The 22,938-nt window shown below is 45.9% G+C and overlaps 1 protein-coding gene across 2 annotated transcripts in view; it reads right to left on the reverse strand.

The window, feature by feature from the left end:
• PEPD (peptidase D) overlaps positions 1-22,938 on the reverse strand; it is a 130,182-nt gene that overhangs the window by 36,059 nt on the left and 71,185 nt on the right. Inside the window, exon 10 of one of the 2 annotated variants that reach the window (XM_075576371.1) lies at positions 2,870-2,938. The exons of the other annotated variant lie outside the window; for it this stretch is intronic. Coding sequence (XP_075432486.1) covers positions 2,870-2,938 — 69 coding nt within the window. The remainder of the gene's footprint in view (positions 1-2,869; positions 2,939-22,938) is intronic. 2 annotated transcript variants of the gene reach the window in all.

Below are 22,938 nucleotides of genomic sequence, written 5' to 3' on the forward strand. Positions count from 1 at the left end.
CATCACGTTGCAGTATCTTTAAGTCCCAGAATAAGGCCGGAAACATTTCTCTACAGGGGGTTTATTTACAGGGTTAAATCATAGACCAACAGGCCCACCGTCCCTTTAAGTCAAAACAAATCATAAAAATAACTCCTATTCCCTTTAGGAAAAACCAACTACACCGTAGTTTTAGCCCTTTCTAATGGCGCTGGCAAACTAAACTGGGCTTAAAACATACCCTATCACAGCGGTGCGCAAAGTGGGGGGCGTTGGATGTTTTTTGGGGGGCGCGGGCGGTTGCAGAGGCCCGGCGCTCTTCCCAGAGGCATTTAAAATTAAATGCCGGGGAATCGCGAGAGGCCTCTGCAACTCACTTACCAGGAATCAGAAGAGTTGCTGTGACGCATTGCCATGGCAACGCGGTGTCATGCGGAGTGACGTCACATGTCTGTCTCCATGGCAACGGGGTCACGTGACGTCATATGACCCTTGGTGTCATTTGACACCGTCAAACAAGTTAAGGGGGGCGCGAGAGCGAGGGGGAGCAGCTCCAAAAGTTTGCGCTCCCCTGCCCCATCATATGCAACAACACCGTCTTCAGTACATTAATGTTACTTAGCTCTTTGTCTTGCGCCAATTTGGGGCTGCAGGTAATTCCCTCTGGACCCTGCGAGAGTTCAGAGAATCCGCTTCTCTAAGTCCAATGATAAGGACCGGACATCCCTGCTTCAGCATGGTCTCGCGCCCTTCATTCTTCTTCCCTGGGATTCAAACCCAGGCAGTCCCAGCAGGCTCTGCGAACACCGTCTAGCGGGTCTAAGGGCCTGTGCCAGCCTATTTGCTGGGGAGAACTTTCTCTCTCCCCATTTCTCTCTCTGTGTGTAGTCACTTCCTGACTTTTAAAAGTCCAGCCTGCTCAATTAGTTTGCAGCTGCTGCTATCTTCTGTAGGGGAGATTAACACTCTGTAGACTGGGAAGCATACTTGCTGCACTGTTCCAGCCCCTAGAAACAGTGATTGTATCACAGAATATAAATATACATATAGCCAATAAAGAATATCACTTGTTAGCACATTCAGATGTCTTAGGTCTGCAACCCTGCCTTTCACCATTATCACCTAGAATACAGTACTTCCACTGCAGCAAGGGATTCTGGGAAATAACATGCACCAAGCATAACTTAAATAATGTGTATGGTAAATCTATCCAGCTTGAAAATTGCAAATCCAGTACAACCAACCTCACACTGACAAGACCCAAAAGGTCGAAACAGCTGTCTGTGAGTCGGTTGACTGGCTTTACATCTAATCACATGCTGTGCTTAAAAGCTGTGTGAACAGCGAGCATTAGCCAATAAGTGTTCCATGTAAAAATGGATTTCAGGCAAAAGGTGACACGTGCTCATTTGCATGTCATTTCCCAGAATCCCTTGCTGCAGTGGAAGCACTGTATGTTAGGTGATAACGGTGAAAGGTAGGGTTGCAGACCTGTCTAAGACATGTGAACGTGCCAACAAGTGATCTTTTTATTTGCTATATGCTATATGGTGGAGGTTTCTTTTTGCCTTTTTCCACAGACCATATGATAGTGTGTGTGTATACACACACACACACACACACACACACAGTTGCGACAGGTTCAATGCCAGGACCATCCTTCCTCTAATTATAGAGGTAAATAAGGATTTTAATCAGTTACTGTTAGGACCTACGAACTGGTCATGCCTTGAAAGTGGCTCGCAGGCTTAAACGCTTTGGCAAAAAAAATCCCTTTTTCAAGAGATATATAGGTATTTCACAGTGTATTTTTGTCACATTGAATGTTGCGCTGGACTTCTTTGTTTCTTGTTTTATACAATTAGCCACACCCAGTAGCACTCCTTTTGACACACACACACACACACACACACACACACACATATATATATATATATTGTGGTAATTTTGGGGGGTTTCTGAGAGCTTGCTGGGTATCTGTGCACATATGAAACAAAAAACTTAAAGCGCAACAAATACAGTGAAAGTCACGCTGCTGCCTGAACACCAACGGTTTCCCCAAACCGCAGCTTAACCTAAACCAGAAAGTGCTCGTAGCGCAAAGTGACAAAAAGTGTACAGTTAAATGTGCAAATAAACCCAGTTATAAATAGCACTGAAATACACAAAATACTGTTGCTCCATATAGTGAAATCCTCAGGTCTGCGCACTCAGCATGCATCATGACCCCCAGATGAAGTCTTTTTGACGAAACATGTTGGGCCTTTTGATCCTTTGAGGCCACCGTATCAACCCTCTAAGGAATCCTGCTTGGGAGACACCAACTGAGGAGACTACAGCCTGTTCCTGCTTCTGCATGAGGAGCAGCGGAGCAGCTGATTGAGGAGCAGTCACCATGGGAGGAGGGCTGAAGTGCGCCCAAAGTCACTTCTTGCTCATACACCAGCAGGGAGAGTGTGAGTTTGTTACCATTCCCCTCTGTGTTGTTTGTCTTCATGAGTAAATGTTAACACACTATACCCTCTGCATTTGTGTTCTTGTCTTCATATCAGGTCAACCAGGAGTCCGCAGACCTGAGGATTTCACTATATGGAGCAAAAGTATTTGGTGTATTTCAGTGCTATTTATCACTGGGTTTATCTGTACACACACACACACACACACACACACACAAGATTCTTTTTCGCTTTGCAAAATCAATCTACACCTCTTAAAAAGTTCTTTTCTAAGAGGTGCATTGGATTTATTTTGGAACTAATAAGGAGATTGCACAAAGGGGTATGTTATTTTTACAATGATATTTTCTTAATATTAAATCCATAAAACATTGGTGAAGAACATGAGTGCATGCATTGTCCTTAGGCTCCGGTCTGGATATATGTATACTCACGTGCCACATATGCAGGTGTAGGACGAGTGACGCATGCCTCCACGTGTGTAGCAGTAGTGCAAAAACACGCTGCGAAGATAAAATCTGCGGTTAGAATTTAAAAGAAATATGCGTGAAAACATAACATGCCTCTGGCATCTATTACTCTGCGGAAAATCTTCCCCGATCACTGAAAGGAACAGAGAACCAGGAACAAAACCGCTTTGATACATTGATGCTGAAATAACATGTTCAGATTACCTCTTGGGGGTAGATCCACTGAGCTTCGTTAGCGACTTAACATCTTATTAAGTGTTAACGGGTATCTTCAGAGCTCTGTAACTATGTGCTGTTTTCAGCCGTAACGAGCCCTTGCGTTACAATAACAGATAATTATATGCAGAAAAGGCGTTCCATCCAACAGCGCCGATCCCCAGAGCGCTGCTATAGTTACCACAGGTATTTAACGATGCGTTACTCACATGCAGACCCCAAAACAGGTCTGGATAAGTGTGAGATTACAGTTACTTTAACCATCACATTGTTATTTACAGGGTTATTCTCCTCTCACGTCGTCTTTTAAAAAAACTTTAATCAAACACGTATCCAGGGTCGGGATGGGAGTGACGCCGCCTCTGGATAAGACAGGCTTGACCCCATGTTATTGGAAGCTAACGCAAGGCAGTGCTATCGTTACATGGCGTTACGCCTGTGCTAATGAGATCTGTAGCGGCCGTTGTTTTTTTCCATATATTTAGCTTCGTGGATTCCCGTTAAACTCACGGACGTTACCTAGCCCATTACTAGTCCAGACTTAACGGCGCTCTGTGGATCTGACCCCTTGGGGTCCCCTATTTATTATGCCGCGTTTCTGCCAGCGCAGATGATTTCAGTCCCATTTACTTGAATGGAGCCGCACTCCCCAGCACTGGGAGGGATCTTCACAGCATTTCTTAGTGGTCTTGGTATTAAGGCTGCATCAGGTCTGACACATCCCTCTACAGGCTCAGTACAACCGCTTACTCCCTTCGGGCTTTCATTTCATGCTATGATTCAGCAGCAGATTCTTATTTTCAATCAATGATGCATGAAGGCTGCAAAAATACAGAATACCTGCCAACTAACGCCAAGATAACAGTGTGGTAATGACACAGGAGGGTTTTTTTTGTTATATAAAAGTTGATGAAGAACATTTAAGAGCACATTCAGGTCTCAGCCAAGTCTTTTTAATCTGCCCAAACCAATACACACACACAGCATACCATGCTTGCACTGCAGCCGAGGATTCTGGGTAATGATATGCACATGAGCATGCACAGTGGAACCCTTTTTGTTTGTTATAACCTACTGTGATCATTTGCATGTCATTACCCAAAATTCCTGGCTGCAGTGTCAGCACGGCTGTGTGGTTTTGGGTATAGGCAGGCGGATCTTTCGCCGACATTCAAATTCAAAGTGACAGTTGCCCAGATGTTTGTGCGTGTAACACCACCGGCCACCACTGCACATTCGAGTGAGAACGTTTATACATTCGATTTGCCCAGAACAAGGGTAGCATACTTCAGTCCTCAAGCGCTACCAACAGGTCAGGTTTTCAGGATATCCCCGCTTCAGTACAGGTGGCTCAGTCGAAGAGCCTGTTTCAGCACAGGTGGCCCATTTTTAGACTGTGCCACCTGTGCTGAACACGGGATATCCTGAAAACCTGACCTGTTGGTCGCTCTTGAGGACTGGAGATGGCCACCTCTGGCCTACAACTTTCAGGCCCTGAAATATGGGGTTTGGAAGAGAGAGTCCTCTTTTACTTAAGTCTCAGGTGTGCTGTTTCATGAGCACCAGGGTCTCCCCACGTGTTGATGAAGGTTGGTTTGAGGGAATAGCTGTCTATTACTAGCTATTAAAGGCTTAGGTGTGTTTCCATACAAAAGTTCAGCTGTTACAGTGTGGCTAACCAACGACAGCAAGGAGAGAGAGAGAGACAGCAAGGAGAGACAGCGAGGAGAGAGACAGCAAGGAGAGGAGGAGAGAGAGAGAGAGACAGTGAGGAGAGAGAGACAGCAAGGAGAGGAGGAGATGGAGAGAGGGACAGCAAGGATAGGAGGAGGAGAGAGAGAGACAGCAAGAAGAGGAGGATACAGAGACAGCAAGGAGAGGAGGAGAGAGACAGAGACAGCAAGGAGAAGAGGAGACAGAGACAGCAAGGAGAGGAGGAGACAGAGACAGCAAGGAGAGGAGGAGACAGAGACAGCAAGGAGAGGAGGAGAGAGAGAGACAGAGACAGCAAGGAGAGGAGGAGACAGAGACAGCAAGGAGAGGAGGAGACAGAGACAGCAAGGAGAGGAGGAGACAGAGACAGCAAGGAGAGGAGGAGACAGAGACAGCAAGGAGAGGAGGAGAGAGAGCGCGAGAGAGCGCGAGGGAGAGGAGGAGATAGATGGATTATGACGAGGAGGGAATCGAGAGCAGTGTGCACATGGGGCAGGCGGGAGTGCAAAGAGAGGGAAGGTGAGACAGCAAGGTGAGTAGGGGGAGAAAACAGAGACAGGTAGGAGAGGAGTGTCACAGGAGACCAGGCATTTACACCTTTATACCGGGATCATATCACGGAGCAAAACCAAGAAGTAAAACAAATTGCGATGTATTCCTTTGAAACAGACGTACACACAATGGATTACAATTATGCAGAGGATAACACACTTACTGGGGGTCTGGGGGAAAAAATAGACTTTGCTAGCCCTTTACAGTCCTTAGAACAACGTTTGCAGTTGACCGGGACTTGTCCCGAAATGTCCTGGAACTCAAAATCGGCATGAAGTTCCACACGCCACCGCTGAATAAGCTCCGGAGCTTTGAAATAGGCTGACCGCGAGTAAGTCCCAAACCGCCTGGAACTCAAATTGGCGTGTAGCCCCAGCCACGACCGCTACGTTCGATTTGTAGAACTTGACCGCAAAAAGTCGGGACTTAAAAAATATTTCAGCTCAAGATCCTGGAAGCCGGCTCGCACAGGAGCGTTTCTGTCACTTGTTTACTCTATACTATACTCTTTGCTATAACGAATTTCTGTAGCCGATATAGAAGACAAAGATGGAGTACTGATTGCGAGTTCATATACACTTATCACATTGTTACCCTGGAGTTACAGTAGTTGGCAGGTACAATACATCCCATGGAAAATAAAAAAACAGAGCACGGTTACAATGTAAGGATAAGAGAACCAGGCTTAAAATTAAATATAAGAAATGAAATCCCTCAGTCTCTATTGGAATCATATATTCAAAGTATTAACGGAATATACAGATAAACACGGTCCTTTTTAACATCTGCTAGTTCGTAAAAATATATACAGTATATGGTACTTAATCAGCTGAAATATCTACAGATATTTTGCAAGATTAAATAGTGAGCAAACAAATTATTTAATTACAGAAATTATGAATAAACAGTTCAAGCAGATACCTTGAGGCTCCCCCTCAAAAAAGTTTCTGGATCTTTCCCAGTTGTACTATTGCAGTGAGATTGCAACGATACGGGGGCTGTCGGAGGGTCGGCTTTTATTCTGAGCCTCAAAACATTAAACATAAAAATCTTACTTTCAGCATATAAGAACAATCAAAACAAAGTCCCGAACAGGGCTGTACCCTTTGCCAGGAAGGCCCCGTCCTTGATTCCGCCCAGGGCTGTACCCTCAGGGAGATACGAGGGCTCTTGCGGCCTGGTTGGCAGAGCAGCCCTCCATAGGGTATACAGTCTTATATGGGGGGGGGGGGGGAATCAATATCTCGTAGAGAGTAAAGACAAATCATCCAAAAACAGACCTGGTGACCTGGTTTCTTATCTCCTCCATCAGGGTGTGCAAGTCCCTGGCTCACCAGGATTTCCACCTTCTACTGAAGGGCAAACCCAGAGAAAACCAAACAAACAATTCCCTTTCTTGGTGCGGTGGGGTCTCCCGGCATCCTGCTGCAATTCCACCTCCAACTGCAGCGAACATGGCAACGTGACGCCGCGTAGCGCCATGATGTCACGCAGCGTCCCGTTACCATGGCAGCATCTGACGCCGCACAGCCATGTTCACTGTAGTTGGAGGAGAATGCCGGAGACGCCCCGCCGCGCCCCGCTGCCACCCGGAGATTGACAGGCTAAAGCCGTAGCCCGGAGGTAAGTGCCCAAAACCCAGAGAGGTGGCAACCCTGTGGGTCACACAGAACGCAGACTACTGGGAGATTCGGGCTTTCAAGCCTCTAGGAAGCCAGGTGAGACCTGGTTAATTGTCATCCTGCTCCCAGGCCGAGATTAACCTGATCCCTGCTGGGCTCAACAGCCATGTATGTATGTATGTGTGTATGTATGTATGTATGTATGTATGTTTGTGTGTGTGTGTATGTATGTTTGTGTGTATGTATGTATGTATGTATGTGTGTATGTATGTATGTGTGTATGTATGTATGTATGTATGTATGTATGTGTGTCTCTATTTATATAGCGCCATTAATGTACATAGCGCTTCACAGCAGTAATATACGTGGCAATCAAAAAAAGTATATAGGTTTCCCACGCATAGTTGTCAGGCAGAGCATGCACCCTGTTATATTTATCCTAAAGTAGGAGCTATTCAGTCTTCAAAAATATGGTGTCTGATTTAAAGCTATTCTATCAAAACTTTTATGTAAGGGATAGCAAATATGCATAAAGTCTAATTAGTATGAGATTACAGAGTTCTGTCTGAGGCAAGCACATATCTGAGCTCCTTAATTCCTCACTGCTAAATCTGCTTAAATAAATAGCTGTAACAACCGTCACAATATTTCAGCTGTTTTGGCTTCTAATCAGAGAAGTCCAGATTTCATGCCAGAGATCCCCAGGAGAGTGTGGCATTGTTATCTGTGCATGAACCAGCAGACTTAAAGGGGGGAATGTACATCCTTTGCAGCTTCATTTAATGGCAGGTGAATTATTAGCCGACTATTAAAGTTATATCAAACCTTTTGCTTTTAAAAGGTGCCGTACCACTCACTTGGCCCAAAACATTGGACACGTTTCCTTTACTTTTTGCTCTTTCATTCTGATTACGGTAACCATATTTGTGTGGCTAACAACGGGACAAATGCAGTGCATGCGCAAAGGGCGAGCACCGCATGCGTGATGAGCGATGGTCGACCGATTGTGCGCAACGCGCGGGCGCAGCCAGCACACAGAAAGACAGGGACAGAAGGCAGAAAACTCGGGACCCGTGACAAATGGTCAGAAAAACAAGGCTGGCCCAGCTAAACCGGGACTCTGGTCACCCCAATTCTGATGCCATGGGGCGGCCAACTCCAGTCCTCAAGGGCCACCAACAGGCAGGGGAGAGAGATGGGGGGGAGGGGGGAGAGAGAGCTGAGGGGGAGAGAGAGAGCTGGTGATGGGAAGGGAGCTGATGATGAGGAGAGGGGAGAGCTGGTGAGGGGGAGCTGAGGAGGAGGGGGGAGAGCTGGTGAGGGGGAACTGAGGAGGAGTGGGGAGAGCTAGTGAGGGGGAGCTGAGGAGGAGGGGGGAGAGCTGGTGAGGGGGAACTGAGGAGGAGGGGGGAGAGCTGGTGAGGGGGAGCTGAGGAGGGAGAGCTGGTGAGGGGGAGCTGAGGAGGGGGGAAAGCTGGTGCGGGGGAGCGGAGGAGGAGGGGGGAGAGCTGGTGCGGGGGAGCGGAGGAGGAGGGGGGAGAGCTGGTGCGGGGGAACTGAAGATTAGAGAGAGGATCAGGGAGGGGATGGGAGAGGGAGAAAAAAAAGTAAAGTCAGTATAAATATTAATGGGGCCCTGAAAAGGTTTTTTTAGCCCGGAGGCCCGCCCATGTTTATCTACGCCCCTGCCAACAGGTCAGGTGTTAAGGATATCCCTGCTTCAGCACAGGTTGATTGAGCCACCTGTGCTGAAGCAGGACAATCATTAAAACCTGACCGATTGGTGGTGGCCCCTAGAGGACTGGAGTTGACCACTCCTGCCATAAAAGATAAAGAGAGAGGGCGTCAAACCGCTGCCCCCAAATCTCACCCCATCATTTATACACACCAACGTAAAAAAATAAATATATTTATATTGAAAAATACTTGAGAGAATTGTGTAAAACCCCTTAGACATATCCCTCATACTATGTAACTCACACCACACGTTGGTCCTGGAATGGCTTGCCCTTTTGTGCATGAGCTAGTAAGAGAAACTGGGTCTGTTGGTGGAACTGGAGCAACGTGTAGGCAGTACACCTTGAGAAAGGCATTATTACTGCCGAAACGCTGCATTTCTTGGCACATTAAACCCTTTTCACTGCTGATTAAGACCATGTGCCGGCTTCTTCTCTACTGGACCATTTTGGGGACTTCAGGAGCCCCCCAGAACCAGCGCACCGGCAGCTAAGTACCCCACTATCACCTGAATGTCTGAGTGCGCGCACAACCCTCTTTCCAATGTGTTTTATACCAGTTTTTTTTAAAAAGAGGACTAAGGCTTTCACTTTATTGCAAGTCCAACCTGTATTTCACCAAGTCTATCCAAGAAACGCAGGGAATTTATTTTTTTGCTATTTCTATTTTATCGATGTCCCAATCAAGAAAACATCACTTGCTGGGCGTGTCCTCTTAATCCCACTTCAGGTGGGATCCCCAATTCCCCACGGGGAAAGAAAAGTTACTCAATTCATGCAGGAACATTAAAGAGGGAGCAACGTAGAAGTTGCCTTAAATTATTATTGAAGGTTCTGCCAAAAAACAGAGAATGCTGCAGGAGAAATATCTTCCACAGCTCGGCATCTGGGTCATCAGATTTCATGCACCAAGTCATCTGAGGAATGGTTCAATCTGGTGTGGTAAGCACGAGCACATCATGCTGATGGAAGCTTGCGAACAGCATTAAAGAGGCAATCCAAGTGCTTTATACACAGGATGGAAGCGGGGGTGGGGGGCAGGGGGGGTGCTCCGGAGTTGAACCCCATTCATTTCACCTCCGGGGACCCCCTGCTTCCGGAGATACTTCTCTCCGTTAACATTACGGCCGCTTTTCTAAGCTCCCACGCCCCGCGGGATAATAGGAAGCCGTGACCTCATCCAGTGCGGCTTCCTATTGGCCCACGCGATGCAAAGCTTTAAAAAGCAGGGAGATTGCGTCACCCCCTACAGAGTTAAGTATCTCTGGAAGGGGTCCCCGAAACTGAAATTAACTGGGTTCCGCTCCAGAGATCCCCATCTTTAATTGTGTAAAAAAAACTAAATGTAAATAAACAAAAAACAAAATGCTCAGATTGCTTCTTTAAATCAGCATAGTCAGGTTTTTTTTTAGGATAAAATCTGTAGCTTCTCATGTTACCAGAGTAACCTTGCAATGAGCTCTGGGGAGAGCTTCATTCTAACCTCCTGGACAGCCAATATTTGAAAACGCTTCCTGAATATTTCAAGTGCTTCCTTAATGAAACATCAGATATAATTAAAAAGGCTTTGGAAAAAGGACAGTAGTAGGAAACATAGAAAGCACAAAAATGGCGAATAGCGCTGAATGTGGCTTTAACATTGGCAAGTAATGTAGGTATTTATTATGCGGTATGTAACAAATGTATCATTTATATATATCTGCTTCTATAAGGAGACGTCCCATCCTTAACCTTGAATAAGTGTCCTGCATGCTTAAAGCCTCGGTCCCGCTGCGCTCGGTGGCGCGGGCGGCCACACGCGAGTTCCCCACCAGCAGGGGAATCCTGCGGAGCAGGTCCCGGTCCCCCCTGGCTGCACAGCTTACTACACGCTGTGGCGCGTCAGCCGCTATGGGATACAAGAGAATGGTGATCCCTAGCGTTGACGCGTCACGTGGTGTGGCTGTGAGCCAATGGGGAGGGGAGGCTTCGGGAGGAGGAGAGGCTTCGGGGAGCGGGGAGGAGTGTGGAGTGAAAGCAGCGTGCGTGCCTGTCTGTGTGTGTGTATGTGTGTGCCTGAGTGCGTGAGTGCCTGCCTCTGTCTGTGTGTGTGTGTGTTGCTTTACTTACCTTCAATCAGCAGCCCGAGCCGTGGAGGGAGGGGGGGAGAGTAGCGGGTCCCTCCGCTCAAGCCGCACCCCCCCTCCCGCTCAAGCCTCCTACTCCCGCCCACCTCCCGCTCCCTACAGACCGCATATCGCGGTCTGTGTATGTCAGCGCCCCGCCTGTCTGCAGTGCGGGCGCGCTGACGGAGGGAGCGGGGCCTTAGCCTTACCCTATCTACACCACCTATTTGTTCATTAACATGATAAAGTCCAACGCACAGCTGCTGGAATATACACATGGTGTTGATGGTCTTATAACAATCCATGTTGTATCCAGTCAACAGCTGCATTTTCTCCGCAGGGGGTGCAGAAGCCACTCCAGCTGAGCTAGCTGGGCATTAAAGTTCTCACGTCACGAGGGCCAAAAGGAAGCCGAACCCGATGAGGTCACAGCTTCCTATTGGCCCACAGGAGCTTTTAACAGCGGCCGTGATCCCTGGCAGTCGAGCAGAGCGGCTACCGGCACCTACTATGGAGGTCTGTATCTCCGGAAGCAGGGTGTCCCAGCAGCGGAAATTCATGGGGTGCAGTTCCGGAGACCCCCTGCTTCAATCCTGGGTACAAAAAGTAAAAAATGTTTTAAAAAAATAAATATGAAAAAAAGGTCTTGGATTGCCGCCTTAATAAAAAGGGGGGTAAAAAAAACAGGTGGGCCAAACAGACCCTTTAATATGAGCAAATACCTACCAAAAAACCCGGCATACCCCGGTTTAAGGACACTCACTTTAAGTACACTCGCGAGTAAGTACATCTCGCTCAATAGGCAAACGGCAGCTCACGCATGCGCCTGTCATCACGTCCTGAACAGCAATACCGGCTCCCTACCTGTACCGAAGCTGTGCGCAAGCGGGGAGACTATAGAGCCTGTTACACATGCGTTATTTACATCAGTTCTGCACGTATATGATGATTGCCGTACAGTACATGCATCGATAAGTGGAAAAAGGTAGTGCTTCACTTTAAGTACATTTTCGCTTTACATACATGCTCCGGTCCCATTGTGTACATTAATGCAGGGTATGCCTGTACTTCTTTGTTATTTCAAGTGTACAGGCATGGAATTGAGCACTAAAAGGGTTAATTACGTAACAGCAAGGAAAGGTAAGTCAGTCAAGCAAAAACTGCCCATTAGTTTTTTTTTAGAACAGTAAAGAACTAGGACAATTTAATTGATCCACAACACTGTGCGTCCAGGAACATTGGACAGGCAAGGAGACTTCCTGAACCCGAAACGATTTATGGCCGACGATATCATAGCAGTTCATTTTCTCAAAAAACGTAACGCTTCATTAGTTATGGCCGGCCAATAAAGAGGTCATCTTGTCACGCTGGAAAGGGGCATTGCTGGTCTCTGTCTGGGGAAAGATGTTAAAGGTGCAGCAAAATCCCGGGAGCAATATTCTTTAGCTAGAATTAACTTTTGCGAACTCTCACCTACTTGCACCCGCCACAGCACAAAGAATATCCCCTGTGCCATTTCCCATTCTGTTTGTGCGTTTTGCTTTTTTTTCATAGAACATTTAAAAAAATGTACGTACACACACACACACACACACACACACACACACACACACACACACACACACACACACACACACACACACACACACACACACACACGATGTAACAGGCGTTATTACCATCGCGAGTTAACACACAAAACAATGTGCTCAATCAAGCGTGTCAGCTCCTTAACCATTGTTTTCAATAGTTGCAATAACATCTGCTACGTGTGGTTATAGATAGGTGGATATATAGATATACCATGTTCAACGATGCCGACGATTGTAGTTTATAGGAATAAAAGTACTTAATAGGGGGAAACTGAAAAAAAAAAAAAAGAAGTGTTGTAAAACTATGTTAAGGAAATGTTGAAATACAGTGCTGATCTGCCCCTCATGTGTTTATTTAAATTATATAGATTAAAAACTTTGTGGCTACTGGTAAAAATGCATAAGATATTTATAGCATAACTATACCGGATCACATTTTCTTGACGCTCCAAGTTCTTTATTTACCCCAAGAAAGTGAACACGTCTAAAGATTATCTGGGAGCCACAGATAGAAGCGTGGGGGGGGAGGGGGGGGTTCTTTCTTCCTTCCAAGGTCTGATCTGGTCATTTGTTAATAATCCAAAAAGCTTCACCAAGGAGAAGAAAAGCTACGTCTGTTTGGCAAGAGATATGATCAGATCCTGGGGATGAAAATGCACATTATCTGTGCGAGTCTTCTTCCAACGCGATATTTGCTAGGAAGCCAAGTTGTGTAGATTCAGCTTTTGAGGATATAAGGTAAAAAAAAATACAAAAAATAGTAGTTTCATTAAAAACTGCAGAGTGACTATTGCAGAGAACAGAGAGCGATTTAAGTCTGTAACTCTCAATCATTGCTATGCAATCTGTGTGTAATATCAGGGACCACATTGAGCAGCCGTGTAGTAGATTTTCCTCGTGTGACCCAAACACTTCTAATGAAAGATGTATAATAAAACACTTTATCTTCACAAGTCTCCCCTGACGTCAGATAAATCAGGAGTGCTTTGCTGTCAGTAGAGATGCATGAAGATGAAATTCTAGAATATAATTATTTCCTTTGGTTTGTTTCCTAAAATGTTCTGGGTTGCTTTTATTTCTTTGAGATTGGTAGCCGGATCAGAACTCTCTCAGCAGAGTTCCAAGTATATTTACCCAGGACTGACGCAGGGCGTCTCCGGAACTGCACCTCGTTCATTTCAGCAGCGGGGACCCCCTGCTTCCGGAGATACTTACCTCTATTGTAGGCGCAGGTAGTCACTGTCCTCAGCTACCAGGGCTCACGTAATGGCCGCTATTCAAAGCTCCTGAGCCCTGTCAGCCAATAGGAAGCCACAACGCCATTAGCAGTGGCAATTTTAGGGCGGCACATGTCCCCCCTTATTTAGAGGCCCCGCTCTCTACCCTACTGATCGCCGGGGAGAGGGTGGGGCCTCTGTAAGGTACTTACCTATTCCTTCATGCCACCCTACTCCTTCCGCGACACTGCGATGTCACATGGTGGTGCAAACGACGCAGCGCCATGTGATGACGCAACATTATTTGACGCCGCGAAGGATGAGCGCGGCACCAGGTAAGTGTCTAAGTGTAATGGAGTGCCCACCACAAATGGGGCGCGACCGCGGGGCCGAGGTGGGGATTGTGAATAAATCGACCTCCAGTCGCGAGAGCGCGTCCGGAGTGTAGATTGGTGGGTAGTCGGGTCGGGGTTGGAGAAGTCGGGATCGTCAAAGGTACTTGCCGTGGTCGGCGTTGGAGAGGTGCGGAGTGTCGTAGGTAATGCCGGGGTCAGGAGTAGAGAAGTCAGGAGTCCAGAGGGTAGCCAAGGTCGGACACGGAGAGAGACTGGTACTAGGAACAAGGAATAAGATCAGGAGGCAGGGATTGCAGTAAGTTTTTCGCACAAATGAAGTCTTATGCTCAACCATCTTGCCAAGGGGCTGACTGAGCATAAATAGTACCCTGGACCAATAGGGAGACTGCAGAGGAAGGAGCTCACCAGTATCCCTCGCTGTGATAGGCAGGACAGGAGTTAGCAGCAGCTGCGGAATAATGGGCAGAGGCCAGGCCCTGATTTGGCGTGTGAGTGCGCCGTCCGCGCTGCGCTCTGCTGACATCACCGCGAGGACGGAGCCTGGAGGCGGGACCAGTACTTCCCCCAGCGCGGGGTCCGCGCGCGAAGTGAGGCCGACAGGTAAAACTTGCAGCACCGCGGGAGGTGCCAAGCTAGGAAGGGGCGACGGAGCACCCGATCGCAGGTTGGAGGTGGGTGAGCACCGCGAAGAGCACGACGCAGGCCATCACGGATCCTTACACTAAGGGTGGCGGATTTGTAAATCCAATACTAGTCATCAGGTTCAGTTTCCTATTGGTCCGCGTCACGAGGGTGCTTTCAACTTTAAAGCACAGCTTGCTCAACTGGGTGGTCCCTGGGGCTAAAACGAATGGGGAGACCCCCTTGCTTCAATCCTATGTTAAAAAAACCTCCAAGATTTTAGTAAAGCAGTATAGAGACCCTTACTCTATAATTTTGAACACCAACTAGAGACTACAGCAGGAAACACTACTGCAGGAATATTCATTATTACCACTAACAATAGAGCAGTGGGAATGAGAGCAAAACACAAACTGCACGTGCGGAGTCTGGCAAGGTGCGTGCGTGCTACCTGAAAGTATTATTTTCTCCAACATGCAAGCTTCTCAGCATGTATGGAGGCAGACAGCACATCCAGCATCGCTATCACTGCATTTTGTCCTCGGTAAACATTAAACAAAATAATGGAGACGCACTAAAAGCGTTACACCTCCGATCTTACAATGATGTCCACAAATGAACCAATTTTTGCCAGTGGTGACCAGGCTAACAGACAATGAAAGCCAAGCACTGTGAGACAGCACCATTTAATAAAAAGAAACTCTTTTACCTTTCAAAAAAAATATTGCTCTTCAGAGGGAACCCCAGAGACTCATCTTGAATGTAAGCAAGCGGTTTCAAACCATAAATTGGAAACAGCAGCAGCTGAGAGCAGTTCTATGTAGAACTCGGAGGAGCAGTGTTATGATGGGTAGACTTGAAAGACACGGGAGAATTGATTTTACTTTGAATTATTCTTCTGCTCCAACATAAGGAAAACTTTGGAAGCATCAAAATGCTTTGCTTTCTCTAATACCAAAGGGAAAGAGTCCAATGTGATTAGATTTTGTTTTGAGCGTCAAGAACTGTAAATCACTTATTAGTCCCTAATGTGAACACACCGCTTACCTAATATTCTAAAGTTACAATGATCAAAGTTAAGTTTTAAAGTACAGTAGGTCTCCGAAATTCCCGTTTCAATATTTCTCCCAAACACGTAAAAATACGGCACATTTTTTACAGTATGTGATGAGATTGAAATGTAAACGCAAAGCCAATTTACAAAGAACCCAACAAAGAACTCTAGAACCCATAATTGTAGCACCTCCATTCTGAGTGCGTTTGTTTATGCTTAAATGTGTTATTTCTATATTCACGATGTTAACATGTTGTCTTGTTTTGGCGATGTTGTCAGCTCTGATTGTCGAACACAGACTCCCTGCGGAGAGCAGAGGGAAGAAAAGCTACAAGTAGCTGTGCAATAGAAGATCCCCACGTCGCCGGCTTCTGACCCAGGTCCTGCAGCAGTGCGGGCTTCGACCTCGTTAGTATATATATCCTAAAGGGATGCCGGGATCTTCTGGAAATGTAAAGCTCCTGCCTCACGTGGGCCAATAGGGAGCTGCACCGTATGACATCACGGCTTCCTATTGGCCAGCAGGAGCTTTTAAAAACAGTCATAATGTGAACCCCAGCTAGCGAGTGGAGTGGCTACCGACACGCCCTACAGAGGTATCTCAGGAATCAGGAGGTCCCCGAGACTGATAATAATGGGGTTCAGCTACGGAAAACCCCTGCTTCAAACCTAAGGGGGGGGAGGGTTAGGTTAGCATGAATCAGTATGAAAAATTGCACTTAGCTACTTAAACATGGGTGTGAAATGCAGGAGCAGATGTCATGGCCCTGTGCAGGCCCAGAGCTGAAGAACCCTGCTATATAACATCAGCAACAGGCTACAGTTATAAAAGGAAGCCTGTGAGAAAGCCCTCCCTGCCCGGAAATGAAGAATGTGGCAGCTCAACTAGGCAGTGAAAGAAACTCTGTAAGAGTATATAAAAAAGAAGAGAGCAGGGCTCTGTCAGTAAAGGTTATACTATGGAACGCATTTCCTGCGGGTCTTATGGCATAGCACTACTTAGTATAAAGGGACCGAATATCTCTCTGAAATGGGATCAAGCAATCATAACACTTCACTTCATGTAATCCTGTTTGGTTTGGGGGGTTTACATAAAAAAACACCATCTTTTCCCCCTATTTTATTGTTCATGATATGGGCATTATAAGATACGCTTTCATGGAATATCAATGTGACGTCACGAACGCTCAAAGCTACAGCACTTCCAACCCTACCCAGTCAGTACTAGAAGCCGATTCAATGCCACATGTGCCGGATAAGGTGTTGTGTAGGCTCAATTTCCAATGGTTAAACTGTCAATGTAATAATTAATTAGAAGTTATATACACACACACACACACACCTCATTGATTTACTGCTGGATGAAGGCCTTCCCAATGATCTTTCAGGTAACTTCGATTGGAAGTCTCTTCTACATGTTACTCCAACACATTTTCTGATTTCTTCCTCCCACAATACTTTTGGTCGTAGTCTTGGTCTTTTGATATCTCTTGGAACCCAGGGAATTCTAAGAAACCAGCCTCATCCCTCCCCTCCTCTCTGCCTCTGACCCCCCACCCCCCAATCTCACTCCCAACCACCTCTCCCAACCACCTCTCTTCTTCCCATCACTTTCCTTCTATACCTAATGTTGTCCCCAATTCTTTCCACCTCTCATTCTCCAGCATTTTTATTTTCTCCTCACATGCCAACCGACTTCTTCTTACTTTCTTCATCCGCTTTCTGTATAAACTTTATAGCCATTTGACTCTCTTTATCTGCCACCAGGCTATGTGTATTATGATGTCACCAATAAGATGTCACGTGCCAGATAGCCTACCAGGTTCAACACCCAGAGTGTTTAGAGAAATTGTAATAACAAATAAAAATAGAATGTATCCAATTTCCAAACATTGCCAAAAACCTGCTCCTTGATCTCAGGAACCATCCTGCAAAATGTGGTAACGATATCTTAAGAGGTGTCCAAATGCATAGCGAACAGACACATTTTCCAAAATATATAGGAGAAGCTTCAGCTATAGCCCAAGGAGATGTTAGAAGCTTTTTTGTACAGGGAGGACACGACACTATCCCACTCACTCAATGTGTTCAGAATCCTATTTTCCCCAAAGAGGTGACAGCAAAGATGCCTAACTATGGACATCAGAGCAGGCGAATAAAATCTTTATCTCAATCACTTATATAACACAGCAATAGTAATACTGTTCCTCGCGAAACAGATTAAGGTTGCTTTTAATAACGTAATTGACATTATTTAATCTATTGAAATACCAAAATGATCACCCAATTAATTATTTTTTTTTAATAATAATATGCTGCCACATCATCATAAATAGCACAGAATACTGTAACAAAAACATTCAAACAAAATAATTACAGCAGCATGTATATATCACATTGTGGCTCAACTTAATCACGGTGCAGGCTGCTTTTTTCACCTCAGTAAGCCGTTTGTCAGGCGACCTAAAAGCACTAAACAAAATATATGAATGGCAGTGCTTCATGTTATTACAAATAATGCGTTTTTATAGATTGGTTTCCAACATGTTTTATGTCACTCACAAAGTTTTAGAAATGATTTCAGGGAAGAAAAGATTCATATTGCTATTAGTGTTAGTCACCATATGATATTTTTCACACTTCTGGTGACATTTTATTACGAGCATGTTCTGTTACATTACTTGTTCTATCTAAACATACCCTATGAATACATTTGCCTGAAAAATTATGTTTTTAAATTAACATTTCCCAAAAAGAAATGCCAGCGTGTGAGTTAATGTCACGAATAAACTTAGTGGAAACAGCATGATGCCCATTGCTCTACAGGAACTAAATAATTACACACCCTTTTAACTCAGATATGTGACACGAAAGAAATATACATATATAACCTCTATAATTATCCACAGGTTCAGCTCATCCTTCTGCTGTGTGTTCTTAAATAGAACTCCCTTGATCCAACCTTATTCATCAACTATCTCCTTGTTCAATTTACTCCCAATCTTATGAAAGGCCTCCTTACTCTCACACGCTGTTTCTCTGTTCCACTGCACTCTTAAATACCTTCCAATCAGCCTTCCACTCTCCTATGAATGCACAGTAGCAAAGGACTAGTGTTGCTAAATCCCAAGGTTATTACTGCCATTACCGTGCACAATGGTAACCCCTATTAACGCCCTAATCACCAGTGTTCCCCTGGCTACTCCGCCTTATTTGTTGCACTGTCCATTAGTAGTCTTTTACATTTCTGGTTTGGGACCTCTCCTCTTCTCTCAGTGGGTGACCTCAGGCTTCGGCCCCAATGAGCGCGCGTCAGAGCGCCTAGCGGCACATGCACGTAAAAGCTGCGATCAGTGGACTCACCTACTCACTTCTGCGATGGGACGCGTGACAAGGGGGCGCGGCCATGACGTCACATCCTCTCCCATTGGTTGAAATTTACTTCCCTCCGATTGGCTTTAAAACATCTTCGCTCTCGTTGGTTAACAGAAAACCACGTGACGCCGAATGGAGAGACAAAATTCTCGTCTACTTAAAATGTGGTCGCGCATCGCGCTTTCTGCAGGCGCGCAGGTAGCGACTGGGGCCGGCCCCTGGAGGGCCGTATCTTGTTCGCACCGCGCACGCCATAGTGTGCGCAGCCGCGAGCAGTGGGGACAAGGCCTTACTTGGCTTCAGCTTTAATTAGATGACACTAATGCATCTTCTCCACTCCAGATGTATCCCCTGCCACCCAAGTACTGAGCGCCTGCATGTGCCGCTCAGCAATTCATTCATAGATACCTTATTATGGCCTCAAAGCAACATATTGTAGACATAAACCTCATCTTTATGTCGGAGCGTGGTTGCAATGCTCCTTCACAGTATATAGCAATACTATGTATCTTTGGCCCATATTTATTAAGTTGTGCTATTCCATAAGACATCTTTCCAGCGCCAGAATTCATCTTACAGCTCATTTAAAAATGGGCTGTGATGTCTTTGGGCTGGATAGTGTTATGGAGTAGCACCGCTTAGCAGTGCCGCCACAGGGGGGTGGACCCTGGGCAGTTGTCCCGGGCCGAACCGACCGGCGCCGACAGTTGGACCTGACATATTGCCATGCCCAGCGCCGCTTAGTGTCCGGTTGCCGGGCCCCAGGTTTCCTCCAACGTAACCCAACGTGAAAGTGCTACAAAATTACATGTGCAAATTAGACATGCAAATGAGCACACAATGTGTCACCTTTTGCCTGAAAAACCATTTACATGGAACCACATTTTAAGTTATGGTGGGTGCTCACAATTGATATTCTTTATTGGCTATATGCCAACGGAGGTTTTTTGTTGCCTTTTTCACCCACCATAACTTAAAGTAGATGGTAAACCTACCCAGCCTTGAAAATTGCAGAGCCAGTATGACCAACCTCACACTGATGAGACCCATTAAGGTTGAAACATGTCTGAGTGGTTTGACTGACTTTGCATCTAATCCCATGCCGTGCTTAAAAGCGGTGTGAACAGCATTGCATTTGTTTATCTGGGTTTCATGTAAATGTTTTTTTAGACAAAAGGGTGACACATTGTGTGCTCATTTGCATGTCATTTCCCAAAATCCCTTGCTGCAGTGGAAGCCCTGTATGCGAGGTGATAATGGTGAAAGGCAGGGTTGCAGACCGGTCTAAGACATATAAATGTGCTCACAAGTGATATTCTTTATTGGCTGTATGAAAACGGTGGAGGTTTTTTGTTGCCTTTTTCACCCACCATAACTTAAAATGTATATGGGGGGGAGGTGGGGTGTGGGGTGTGTGTGTGTGTGTGTGTGTTTTTAAACATGCAGTTCTTTGATTGCTTCTTTAAATACTATAATATTCATTAAACTACAATATAGTGACACAGCAACAGAGATACATCTTATACTATATTAGTGAAAGCACTGTATGCCTGCCTGCCTGCCTGCCTGCCTGCCTGCCAGCCTGCCTGCCTGTCCGGGGCCGCCCCCGCACACTTCTCATTGGCCTGAGGCGGAGTGACGGGCCAAAGGGGCGGACACACACACACACACTCCTCAACGCGCACACACACACACACACTCCTCAACGCACACACACACTCCTCAACACACACACACACTCCTCAACACACACACACACACACACACGTCACCCTCCTCAACACACACACACACTCCTCAACGCGCACACACACACACACACACACTCCTCAACGCACACACACACTCCTCAACACACACACACTCCTCAACACACACACACACACACACACTCCACCCTCCTCAACACACACACACACACACACACTCCACCCTCCTTAACGGCTGCCCGACCTTGACCCCCCCGCCCTTCCCGGCGGCTGGCCCGAAACAACGGAACCCCCCCTATCACCACTCCGCGGGACCTCAACATCACCCTCTCTGTATACACACACACACACACACGTATACACACACACACACACACACACATATATACATACACATCATGTATACACACACATGTATACACACACACATACGTATACACACACACAAATGTATACACACACACACAAATGTATACACACACACAAATGTATACACACACATGTATACACACACGTACACGTACACACACACGTACACGTACACACACGTACACGTACACACACACGTACACACTTATACACACACATACAATGTATACACACACACACACAAACATGTATACACACATGTATACACACACACACGTGTATACACACACACACACACACACTATCCCCAGCACCACCACATCAGCACACCGGTATCCCATGCCCCCCCAGCACACTGCCATTCTCGGCTCCCCACCATTCCCAGCCCCCATCAACACCATCAGCACCCACACATTGGCACCTTCGCACCTCCCCCATCGGCACACCCACATCCGCACCCCTACATCAGCAACAAACCCTCCCAAATCAGCACACCGATACAATCACCATCAGTACAGCCACAGCAGCAGTACCACCGCACACCGCCATGAGCCGCGTGGACCACTCCCCACCCAAATGCCACCCCCACACCACAAACATCCCGGGCAACGCCGGGGCTCTCAGCTAGTTTCTTATATATTTAAATAGAAATAGCAGTGTTAATCCAGTTGCGAAAGTGCAGAATAAAGGAGTACTTCCGTATTAGTACATATATTTTGGACTAACAATTATACATTTTCCAAGCTATTTAAAGATATTTCACATCTTCGGCAGTCTACAAACATCTTTGGCAGAGACGAGGAAGGTCTACATTTTAAAAGAAAGCTTTGTAGCCTAAAAAAATATTAATTAGATTCATTGGACAAACAGGAGCATCAATAATTAATTTGACAAAATTTAGCATGTAAAGCGCTCAAAAAGGATTCACCTGATGAGAACATTTTTGACCCGAGAATGTGGTTTCTAAACCTCTGCGTTGTCTTTGATTGTGTACAAATTGCTGCTTTAATCACTGCACACGTGTACAATATACAGAACAGACACGAATAAATATGCCAAAGTATTTGATGCAGTGCCGTTTACTGTAGCTAATGTCTCAGTATCGGTATGTATAAAGCTGCTGATAGCCTACTCAACAATGCTATCATTTTTCCATTGTGTCAAAAACTAATAACTCAAGACCTCACTCAACCTGTACTATACGTGTTTTAATTACTACTAATGTAACCTTTTTTTACCCAACGGTTATTAATGAGATCCATGCGATTTGATGGCAGATTGATTAGGCGAATGGCTTATTAGCTAATCCATCTTTAATTAAAACGCTGCCAGCAAATGGTTTATGGAAGTTAGAAAAACGAAACATTTATGGATTGTTACCAATTAAATCTGCATTATGTAAAGCCAATAATGGAAATAACCTCTGATTTCAATTATGGACATACAGAAAACACACACGGCTCATTGTGATGAAATTTTGCTGCTGAAGGCACTCAAACAAAAATCATTGTTATAGATTCAGATATTTTCCGTTACTAGATTCTGACATATTATGAACTAGTCTAAATCTAGTCCTCAAGACACCCTCCCCCACAGCTCAGGATCTCTCTGCTTCAGCACAGGTGGCTCTGTGTTCAACTGAACCACTGATTGAGCTACCTGTGCTGAAGCAGGGATATCCTTCAAACCCGACCTGTTGGTGACCATTGAGGACTGAGTTGGCCACCCCATGGCTAGTAGATAACCTGCTGCTCAGCCACGAAAAAATAAGAGACCAGTCTTTTTCTATCCTCTTC

This window comes from Ascaphus truei, chromosome 19, assembly GCF_040206685.1.
Source record: "Ascaphus truei isolate aAscTru1 chromosome 19, aAscTru1.hap1, whole genome shotgun sequence".
NCBI classification, from domain to species: domain Eukaryota; kingdom Metazoa; phylum Chordata; class Amphibia; order Anura; family Ascaphidae; genus Ascaphus; species Ascaphus truei.